Genomic DNA, 11621 nt, shown 5'->3' with positions numbered 1-11621 from the left:
AACCTGTAAATATAAAAAGATGGGGTTTTCCCTCCTAGTGGTCATGGGAAGTACAAATGAAAATAATGAGATATCACTTTTAGCCCAATAGGCAAAAGAAAAAGAAAATCTGGTATTGGGGGTGTAGGGGAGTAGATACTTACATACTGTTATTGTGAGGTTAAATTGTAAGAAATTTGAAAGGTAATTTGTCAGTATCTGTCAAACATAAAATATTTATAACTTTGAGGAAGCAAATGCATTTCTAGAAATTTGCTTGAGAAAACTGGCTTTTGTGCTCAAAGACAGAAATGCACGTACCAACAGAAAATTGGATACAATCTGAATCTCCGTCTATATCCTATTAAAGTACTATACAATTCCCTAATCTCCTTAACAAGGAAAGTCTGAAGAAATTAATAGAGAAATTCATATGTTATGACCTCATTTGTGTTTACATTAATGTTAGTGTATAAGAGGATGTGTTCATGTACATTCCTATGTGTATTTGTATTTTCGTGTGTGTATATATATAAATGAATAGGAAAAGACATAGAAGGTACATATTGAATTGTAGTAGTTCCTTCTAGGAATGATCTGTAAGTTTAAAATATCACTTAAGAAGGTACTTCTAATTCTTTGAATGTAATTAAGCAGTGTAATTAAAATATATAAATAAGTCACTTTTAGCATGTGCATAATAATTACCATCTCCATTCAAATAATTAATAGCACCTATTTAATTTTCTGGGATTATTAACATTTATACCATTTGAAATGTCTTAAGTAGGGAGACACGTAACCAGCGATTATTTGAAGAAAGGAATATGCCTAATTTAATCACCAAAATTCACTTTTTTCTGAATCCTCATGTATTTGACGATCCTTTGGAAAAACCGACACTTGTTCGAGGAGACTCTTGTACTGTTGGAAGAATGGCTCTCCAAATCAGTTATTCAGATAATCTAAATATCACTGTCTTCGTGCCCACTCTTCCTGAGCTGCTTTTGAGAAAGAAGCAACTTTATGCAGGACATCAAAGCAATAGGTCCTAGTATAGAGACTTTTACTTAATTGTACATCCCTATAGACCTACAAGGACTAAATCATACAAGTGAACAATTGTCTTGCTGTCCCATTGACATAAGAGAAAAATGAACTAAAATTTATACAGCATTTTTTTCCAGCTGCTTTTTCCCCCCAGTATTGTATTTTATTCATACCATAATGTACAGCAAAAATCAAAACATATTTCTTACTGATTTTCATTGTCTGGTGTTCATTTCCAGGCATTTAATCTTTCTTTTTTCATTTGGTCATACAGGCAGTATATATAGTCAGCTTGGATTGTGAATTTTGATTGTTTGATGGAAGGCCTAAGCTCAGGCTTACTTTGCTTTTTTCTATGACAGAATTACTAAACAAAAGAGTAGTGTGGATAAACTTGGATGGAAGATTGTAAAGTATTTCTAAAATTAGCAATTATATGTAGGCTAACACTTTATTTTTGCCTGAATACTAAAGCAGGTTACTAATCATCTCTTCTGGATGACATTTTTAGACTAGGCATTTTGTCTCTGAAACAAAAAAGTAGATGTCTTTTTAGTATTTTATAATTTGAATTACTTATTCTTCAAGTTTGTTCAGATAATGAGATTTTAGTGACATGTCATAATATTCAGGGAATTCTTTGTTGGAAATTATTTCTGTAATGGAATTACCTCTGTGTGACTACCGCTTGGTCAATTTACTTGCTAATTAACTAATCTGCTTTTATCTTAAAAGTCTAATTATGTCAATCTGATGAAATTTCAGGAAATTCAACAAGAGACAGATATCCCTGAAAGAGAGCTTGTTAGAGCCCTACAGTCCCTCGCCTGTGGTAAACCAACACAGCGGGTTCTTACAAAAGAACCCAAGTCAAAGGAAATAGAAAATGGTCACATATTTACAGTTAATGATCAGTTCACATCCAAACTACACAGAGTCAAGATTCAAACAGGTATCTGGAATTATATTTTTCCTCTTAAAAAATTATGTATTTTTTTCTCTAGAAAAATTCTTATCTGTTGGATTTCTTTTAAAAAAGTAATGCTTTTCTGATGCTACATGACAGGTGTAAAAAATAAGCAGCTTTTATTGATATGTGTTTGTATCAAAATATCCAAGTACAGTAAGCATTTAAAAAAGTAATTCACAGTGTGAACAAGGTACTTTCCGTGTTTTTCAACAAATGGAAAATAATTTTATGAACATATTAGTACTTAAAATTGTTTTTAACTGGATAAGTTAACTAATCAATGGAAGTCTGTTTTTAAAGCTGATTTACAGATTTTTCAGAATTGGGAGTTTACTCATATAAAGTTTGATCTTTAAATGTAGCTATTTGAATTTTTTTTTTTTTTTTTTTGAGACAGTGTCTTGCTCTGTTCCCTGGGCTATAGAGTGCCCTGGTGGACGCCTAGCTCACAGCAACCTCAAACTCCTGGGCTCAAGCAATCCTCCTGCCTCAGCCTCCCGAGCAGCTGGGACTACAGGCATGTGCCACCATGCCTGGCTAAATTTTTCTGTATATTTTTAGTTGTCCAGCTAATTTCTTTCTATTTTTAATAGAGACGGGGTCTCACTCTTGCTCAGGCTGGTCTTGAACTCCTGATCTTGAATAATCCTGCCGCCTCGGCCTCCCAGAGTGCTAGGATTACAGGCGTGAGCTACCACGCCTGGCCGCTATTTATGTTTTGATAAATATTTTTTAAGTTTCAAAGTCTTAAAACTCATCTCTAATTTAAAAACAGAAATGACACCGTTGTGAAGTTTTTAGTATAGCCTTACTTTTAAGTTGATAGTGAAAATCCTATTCATTGTATATTTAACATAATGTAAGATGCATGTTTTTTATGTATTTAAGGGGGAAAAGAGCACTCTTGCTGATGTTTAAAGCTAATGCAGTTTGCTACCTGGTTTCAAAACCAGTATTAGATAAGCTTCCCAGTACTAATGTATCCATTACAACTAATATATCTGTGTAAGAAAACACAGATTATAAACTAAGATAAATAAGATCATTTTTAAAATGACTATAATTTTCTGATTTTTAAAAAATTGTGTTTATATTATACATTAATGAAAGATACTGTCTTAAAATTACTTTAATGTTAAATATACAATTGATTGTCAGTATATATTGATGTGTACATAGAACTATACACATAAAATTTTTTTATATATATATGCTTTGTAAAGCAGGTTAGTATCTGTTTTAAAGCTTTGACTCCTTTGCCCTGTAGTTACAAACTTTATCATTGTATCTTCATCAACCAAGATTGGCCCGTGTCTTTGTGAAATAATTGTATATTAAAAATAAAACTGTACTAGTGAGTGTTGTGGAATAAAAAAATTTCTTTCTCTTCCATTGCAAGACATATTACTATATTGATTGGGGTAGATAAAAGTTTTGGATTCAGGGCTCATTTGTATTCTCAATATGGGGAAAATATATAGGGATATATTATCTGGATTACCTAGCTTTACCCTCTTTTACCTTAAATATGTAACTGTCTTTGTAATCCCAGAGTCTACCATGTCTAGCAGTAATATTATCAGGTATTAGTGTTATCCATAAAAGTAGTCTTTTCTTCATGCATTTTTAGACTTTGGTGTTAAGTGTGCACTTAATTGGGGATGGTTTTTAGATGATCTTGGCTCTTACTCCTATTTTAAGTCAAAATTTTCTCTTGAGTGGTAAACATTGTGACCATGTTAGTTTTAATAAATTGTCAAAGGCTCAGTAACATAATCAAATACTGAAACCTTTACCTATTTATGTCACTTTTACTGTATAGCCAATTAACAGAAGTTCAAAGAATTTAAAAGAATTGCTCAAATAACACAGCCTTTTGAAAAGAATTAGATTCATTATAATCTGCAGCAGTTTCCAGAGCCGACAGTCTTTACCACCACTCACCTTTCAAACCCCGTAGATCATATGTAGGCACGCGCGCAGCAGCACCTTCTGTGCTAGGCTCTGGGAGTGAGCCTCTGCTCTCTTACTGTGTTTTTTAAAAACCATCGTGATTCAGTGCATATCACCACCAAAATCCTCCCATTTATTTTTTTCAGTGGGTATTTAAAAAGTACACTTACTTAGGTAACCAAATTCAGATGAACCAAAGGGATCGTTTGAACTATTATTTCTTTTTTTTTTTCCTCCAGCTTTTTTAAGTATGTTCATATCCATAGAAAAGGCGAAAGACACTGTAATGGACATCAGTATAGCCATGATCTATGTTTACCAGTCAGTAAAATTTTGCCACACTTGCTTTCTCTTTCTCTCTGTCCCCATTAGTATGTGTATGTATGTATGTGCATATATGTGTATATATGTTTGCTATGGCATTTGAAATTAATTTGCAGACATCTTAACAGTTCTCCCCTGAATACTTTAGCATACATCTCCTTAGAATAAGATATTTTCCCATATCACTGTAATGCTATATCACACCCAAGAAAACTAACAATTCCATATCCTCATTTATACCACTCATTTATATGTCCTCAGTTGTCTCAAAAATCTCCACCATAGCTTACTGTCTGGATCTAGGATTCCATCAAGGTTTCTGCATTATATTTAATTTTTATGTATCTTAAGTTCTATTTATAATAATTTAAACCAGTACCTCTGTCTCTATTTTTTGATGACATTGACCTTTTTGAAGAAAAGCACTATTCTTAGTAGGCTATTTTAATATAATTTTCGTCTTTTTTGCTAAGATATTGATTATTTTAATACTTGGGAAATGACACTGAATGCAGTATTCTTAACCTAGGGATTCTAATTAGAAACAGCTGAATGAATACACACACCAGAATGATCTTCTAAACTGTACAGTCTGCTGTCTCGTGGCTGTGTCCATGCCTAAGTCAGCAATGTCTCATGTGCTGCTTTGTAATTTTCCAGTTTCTACCTCCAGAAACTTCACATCTATCTCCTTTTGATGACCGAATAAACAAAAAAATTAGTTATTTTTTTCCCTGCTATTTCAATTAGAGCAAAGTTGTAGGAGAGGGGTCTTATGTATTGACTCCCTTAGCGGTTGCTTTCAAGACTACTGGGAAGAACAGAGTAAGACTTTCCTAAAGATTGGAATATAGTATGAATGAATTTGTGATACTAAGTTTGTGACATAAAGAAAATTAATAAAATATATGACAAGAAATTGTTAAATAATAGAATCCAAGGAGATTTTGGCAAGAAATACAAATGAATTACTTCACTGTTACGGAATTCCTTTAACTGACATCCTAGTGGTACTTTTTAATTATTTATTTAGTGGGCCAGATCTTGGCAATACATGTGCTTTCCTCCCTGTGAAAGGCATTAGAGATGATAGCTACATTTGAGTTAGTAAGTTAACAGATATTCACCTGAGATACTTTTGGTGAGATTTAACTTGGAGTCATGGTGGTAAAATATTAGTTGACCTCTGGAAATCATAAGCAATGAAAATTGTTTATTGATAGTTTTACTACTGAAGATACCCAACTGTCATTTTTCTTTCAGGAAAGGAATTACATTGTATTCTGTAGAAGTGAAATTGATTTTACTTTCTCAGTAAAATTAAATTCCTAATTTTTGAAAAGAATAATTTAGTATTGAAGTTAACATTGACAGAGACACTTTTTGACTGTGTACTTGGATTAATAAGTATGTGTATATATGCAGTTTGAAATTGGTTTTTCTCTGTGGATAATGCTAAGTTATATTTTAGTTTTGTTTATAAGCCAAATTTTTTCATTCCATTTATGATAAATGCCTTTATTTCTATTTTAGTTGCTGCCAAACAAGGCGAATCAGACCCAGAAAGGAAAGAAACAAGGCAGAAAGTAGACGACGACAGAAAACATGAGATAGAGGCTGCTATAGTGCGGATAATGAAATCTAGAAAGAAGATGCAGCACAATGTTTTAGTAGCAGAGGTGAGGACCCTTCAAGACTGGGTTAATATGGAACAAAACAGAATAATATTACTGACAATTTAAATTTAAGAAATTACTGTATTCCACTAAATTTAAAAGCAATTTAAAAATTAGGAAACTTTAGTCATGTAACACTTCTCATTCAAAGCATAGCACTCAGTTGATAATTAAACATAGTGAGTGATACATTGAAATATGTGCACACTTTAAGAACTGAGGCATTTGTAGTGAAAATAATAGAATGTTCATTATGAAGAATAAAAAAATTTTCACAGAATTTTAATGCCTTTGTGTAAGCAAACTATTTTTATTTCTAAAAATTAATAGCTGTTACCATTTATTGAGTGCTTCCATTTTACAAATTAGGAAACTAAGAAGGGGAAGACCCATTGGGACCATTAAAATAGTCAGGTAGGAGATGACTAGGGCCTGGGTAGACTGTTGGTAGAGAGAGGGTAGAAAGCTGAATAAAAATAATTGGGAAATAGAAGTGACAGGATTTATTGACTAACAGTGGGAAATGAGAGGAAGGAATTGAGAATGCTTTAGATTTCTGGCTTGAGTGACTAGATGAGGTTGGTCTCTTTAACCAAAAAAGGAAGGGTAATTTGCTGCTTTGGTCTAGATGTCAGTTAATATTGTTTTGTACAAGTTAACTTTATTATATTTTGGCATATCCAGTAGCAAGTATCCATTATGCTGGCCAAAAGTCAAGAGAAAAGTGAGGGCTAGAAGCTGAGTTAGGAATTCAGTGAATGGGAATGTAGTTAAAACCACAGGTATGGATTAAATTGCTCGAGATATCATGGAGAGCAAGAAGAGAAAACCGTAGGATCGACCCTCTCCTCAACCATTGTAGGAAAAAGATCATTATATAAAGTCACTAAAGAAAGCCTTTAAAGCACTGGTTTTCACAGTGTGGTTCCTGGACTAGCTGCATGAGCATCACCTGGAAACTTGTTAGAAATAAGATTCTCAGGCTCCAGCTAGACCTATTGGATCAGAAACTATGGAGTTACCCAACAATCTGGTTTTAATAAGCACTCTGGGTGATTTTGATGCACAAATTTGAGAACACTGCTATCTATAGAGGAAAAAGAAAAGAAAAAATGACAGTGTCCCATAACAAGGGAAGAGAATTACAAGGAGCATGTGGTCAGTAATTTTAAAAATCATGAAAAGCCCAAGTTGAAAAACACTTAAAACATATTGTTAGATGACTGTGTTTAACTTTCACACATTTTCACTGGACTGGTAAAAGTGGATATCTGATGGTAATGCCTTGAGAAGTAAGTGGAGGAGAAAACCACCAAGAGTGGCTTGTTCTTTGAGATACTGGTCCTGGGAAAGGGCAGCGAGAGCAGTATTAGAAGATTAAGTGTTGAGTTGAGGGGTTCTGGATTTTTTTTTTCTAGATGGGAAGATATTGAGCATGTTTATATCCTAAGGATAAGGACGGGATGTTTAAAAACAAAAGGAAAAAATGGGATAAGAGGATAATACCAAAGTCTAGAAAAGGAAAGGTAAGGATCGTATAGAGAATATAGATGGGTGTAGATATATTAATGTGAGTGTTACTGAGTATGCTTCTTCCTGAGAACCCAGGGCAGGGTTAGTACAGGGGTATGTGCTGAGCAAGGGTGGATATGAGTATGGATAAATGTACGTATCTGGGGTGGGAATTTGAGGAATTTCAAAGTGAAATGGCCTGTGTAAAACAGGATATGAGGTTATAGGACAAGACTGGGTTGAAAAGTTTAAAGGGCTTGTCAAAAATTTGAAATAGTATCTGTCAAAGAATGGTGCTCAGGAACTTGCTGAACTTGAATACTATAAATTTGCATTATCAGTCTATACCAGAGGTTGGCAAACGTTTTTGTGATTGTCCAGTTACAGCATGAAAGCAGCCATAGACAATATATAAACAAAAGAATGTGGCTGTGTTTCAGTAAAATTTTACAAAACCAGGCAGCAGGCTGTATTTGGCCTGTGACTACAGTTTGCTGACTCCCAATCTACACAAATGTTGTAAGAACTACAACTTCACTCAGCAGAGAACTCTGTAGTAAATTTGTAATGATGTCGTAGGTACAGAATGTAGATTGGATCAAAGGGTGTTTGTGGAATAGTACCAAACAATCAGGGTGTGGAGGGACTATTGAGAGTGCAGCTGAAGTGATCTTGAATGCAGTCTAGGCCTTGTGAGGAAGGAGGTAAGGTCAAAAGAAGCTGTTAACAGCCTGGGAAAAAGCATCAAAGGATGAGAGATCCCAGGTGGTGGGTGGAGAGCAACCTAGTCGATAGTGGACTGGTAATCCTGGAAGCATGGTAGATTTTAGTTGCGGAGTGAAATGCTGAAGTTTCAGATTTCAAAGAATTATCAATCCATTGTGGCTTTGGGAAATGAACTGATAAACAAGAGTAAAAGAAAAGCTGGCTCACGGATGGATGGATCATCTGCAAGAGCGGCAGGGTGGATTAGTGGAAAGAACATGGACTTTGAGACCAGAAGGGTTTAGATGCATCTCTGCTGGTTCTGTTTTTTTTAGTACTTGTTCATCTAATTTTTCCTCTCTGGCTTCTTTTCCTCATTTGTAAAATGAGACAATGTACTTTGCAAGATTAAAGAGCATTAAATAAGTTAAGATATGAAAAATGATTGTTAAATAGTACAATCATACTGTGGCTGCTGCTATTGTTATGTTTAATTATTACTGATATCACAATAGTTAGGATTCTGACAGCATTTGGAGAAAAGAATGACAACAGTAGCACTCACTATGGATAGGCATTATTCTGAGGCATTACATCTATTAACTCATTTAATGTACACACCAACTTCCCAAGGTCTCAGAGTTAGGAAGTGGTAGAGCTGGGATTTGAATCCAGGCAGTCTGGGTCCAGAGTTTGTGCTCCTTAAACATACTATGCTACCCAAGTTGTGTGAATTGGGTGAGTAACCCACAAGTCAGTAGATGACAGCAGCAACATGGTTAAATTATTAGGTGGTGTATATTTAGGTGTATATTTATACCCATATATTCTACTAGTTCAATTAATCTTTAGCATAACTGGTAATCTAGTTACTGAAGTTTTATCTCTGTGTCTTAAAATGACACATCAGTTCTATTCAAAGGTAGGAATTTTAATTTTTGTGTGTTTATGTGGAAATGTTAGGAATTAGTCTTTCTGCCTTCCTTTTTAGGTAACTCAACAATTGAAGGCTCGATTCTTACCAAGTCCAGTTGTTATTAAGAAACGTATTGAAGGACTTATTGAGAGAGAATATTTGGCACGAACACCTGAGGATCGCAAAGTATACACATATGTAGCATAAAATGCGTTCAGAAATTTGATTTATTCTTGGACTGTACTCTTCGCATGGACTGGGAAGTTCTTTTAAATCATTAAATATTAAGACGACCATCTCTTCTATTAAATTACAGTACATGTTCTAGACCATTCAGATCAAGCCTTTACTCCCTTTGAGAGTTTTCAACATCAGTTGATTGAGCTTCAGGCTTTACAACGTTTATCCCTGTAGAGATCATCTTTACAGTTCCTCGGGAAAATGTGAATGTGCCGCGTTTTGTTTTCAATACTGTATGAAAACAGGAAAAAATAAAACAGAAATTTAGAAAATACAGCTCATTAAAATAAAATTGTTGGATTTCATTTCCCCAGGTCTTCAGTGTTGATGTAAATGTGTTTCTGTAGTGTTGCTTAGCACTTTGCGCATTGTGTAAGTTGGGTAAAAAAAAAAAATGGCAAAAGAAATGCAGAATTCCCAATTATCGTGCTCTGCTTAAGGCATTTTCTTTAGCTAGTCTTGTTTAATTTAAAGGTTTGGTAAATATACAAAGACCCAAGCATACAATTTGAGCATGCTTTATTCTACCACTTGCACTTACTAATCTTATAGCCTTATGACCAAGAACCTTTGTTTTGGGCTCAGTACATACCCTCATTTGGTTTTTCCCTATTGTAATTCGAGATTTCCCAGATTAAGTCTTATAATGATTAGGTTTTGTTCTGAGTTATTTCTAGAGAAAGAAAATATTTTAGTATGTATAAATTGTACAATAATTTTTTGCTGTTGTACTCACTGCTAATAGTGGATTGTATAGGGTGATGTTTTTATTTCATTTATTGTAGACAGAAATAAATGAATTTAGTATACACATACCCACTAATTCAAGTATGTCAGAGCACAAAGTTGGCAGCTGGTTATGTTTAATTCAGCCCCTTTGAAAAGCACATACAGTCTACACTTTGTTTATAAATATCGTAGGGTCCCCCTCATTAAATATATATTTTGGTGAAGCTGTGGTGCACTATTAATTTTCTGTTTCAAAATGCAATCTAAAGATGCAATAAATATGATTACCTTGATAGTTTTAACGAAATCTTCAGTTCTTACGGCTAACTGTGTTTTGGAAAGTGATTAAGCAATATTTTTCAAACCTGATGATTCTTGGATATTTAGCTATTGTCCTCCAAAGAGTCATCATTTCACGTTTTCAAAGATGTGCTTTGTGCTGAAGATGCCTGTAAGTTATCCTGTGCTTCCAGAATATTTTTATCTTCAATTTTATTTAATTTTGTTTCATTTCGTTTTCATAAGACAATGTTTCAGATATGTAATTGGGGCAAACCACTATAGATTTCTGTTGGATAGAAAAATGAAATGTTAACATTAAGTTCAAATAACTGACCCTTCGTTGACTATCAATACTGTCGATACATTTATTAGAATGTATGTCTCAGAAGATGGTTTCTGTTTAAGTTTATGGTCAAGTTACAACAACTGAATTCTAATATGGATTAAAAACTCCACATAAATATTTTTCCCCATGCGTCTTGGGTTATAATTTTACTTTTAGACTTGCAAATATGCTTTTATTGCATTTAATTTTGTCTCCATCTGTACTGTAGAATTATAAGCCTTATGCTCTTAATCTCTACATTTTCCACTTTTACATGATGCAGTTAAGATGCCAATGAAAAATATCATGAACATTACTCTCAGGACACTTTTACCATGCTTGAGCATTAGTAAGTCAGTTGTAACATGGAAAGCTTGAAGGGTTTCACTTCAGATTTTTACATAATTGGAATTTTCTGTAATGGTAAGCTGTTTATCTATAGGAAGATAGTGTTATTTCAGGTGTGAGAATTTTATTGCTCTCAATTCCCAATTAAATGATATATAACACCTTGGGAAATAGGACAGCTCAGATTGTCCAGTTAATAAACTTTATTTGAAATCTCCTAAATGAGACATTAAAACAGAATTTAAGTACTAATTTAAACCCTTAAAAATTAGTTTAAACTTAAAGTTTAATTTATGTCATTATCTCAAGTGTGGCTGTACAAAGCAGAACTAGAGTTTAGGGACATACTAGTTAGTTTTGGAGGACAGGTTTGATACTTATGCTTCTAAATGCTTATAAATATGTTAAAACGCATTTCTGAGTTGCAGTTGAGTTGAATGGTTGGGGAATGCTGATGATGCTGCATTGAAGAACAAAATTAGGTCACCAAAACATATGTTTTAGCACTATAAGTATGAAAGCATAAAGCTCATAACCATATACATTTGACATTGCCTTCTTTTCAGCAGTAGGTCATTGATGGTGTTTTTCTCAGTTTTTGATGCTTTAATT

The 11621-nt window shown here is 33.8% G+C and overlaps 1 protein-coding gene across 1 annotated transcript in view; it reads left to right on the top strand.

Annotated features, from left to right (window-relative positions):
- Positions 1 to 9638, top strand: part of CUL3 (cullin 3) — a 109167-nt gene extending 99529 nt beyond the window's left edge. Inside the window, exons 14-16 of the mRNA XM_012642469.1 lie at positions 1795 to 1981; positions 5810 to 5955; positions 9161 to 9638. Of these exons, the coding sequence (XP_012497923.1) occupies positions 1795 to 1981; positions 5810 to 5955; positions 9161 to 9292 (465 nt within the window). The 3' untranslated portion in view covers positions 9293 to 9638. The remainder of the gene's footprint in view (positions 1 to 1794; positions 1982 to 5809; positions 5956 to 9160) is intronic.
- The last annotated feature ends 1983 nt before the right edge of the window (positions 9639 to 11621 follow it).

Source organism: Propithecus coquereli, unplaced genomic scaffold, assembly GCF_000956105.1.
Source record: "Propithecus coquereli isolate 6110/MARCELLA unplaced genomic scaffold, Pcoq_1.0 Scaffold18, whole genome shotgun sequence".
Classification (NCBI taxonomy): domain Eukaryota; kingdom Metazoa; phylum Chordata; class Mammalia; order Primates; family Indriidae; genus Propithecus; species Propithecus coquereli.
This window is presented reverse-complemented; position numbering and strand designations above follow the sequence as displayed.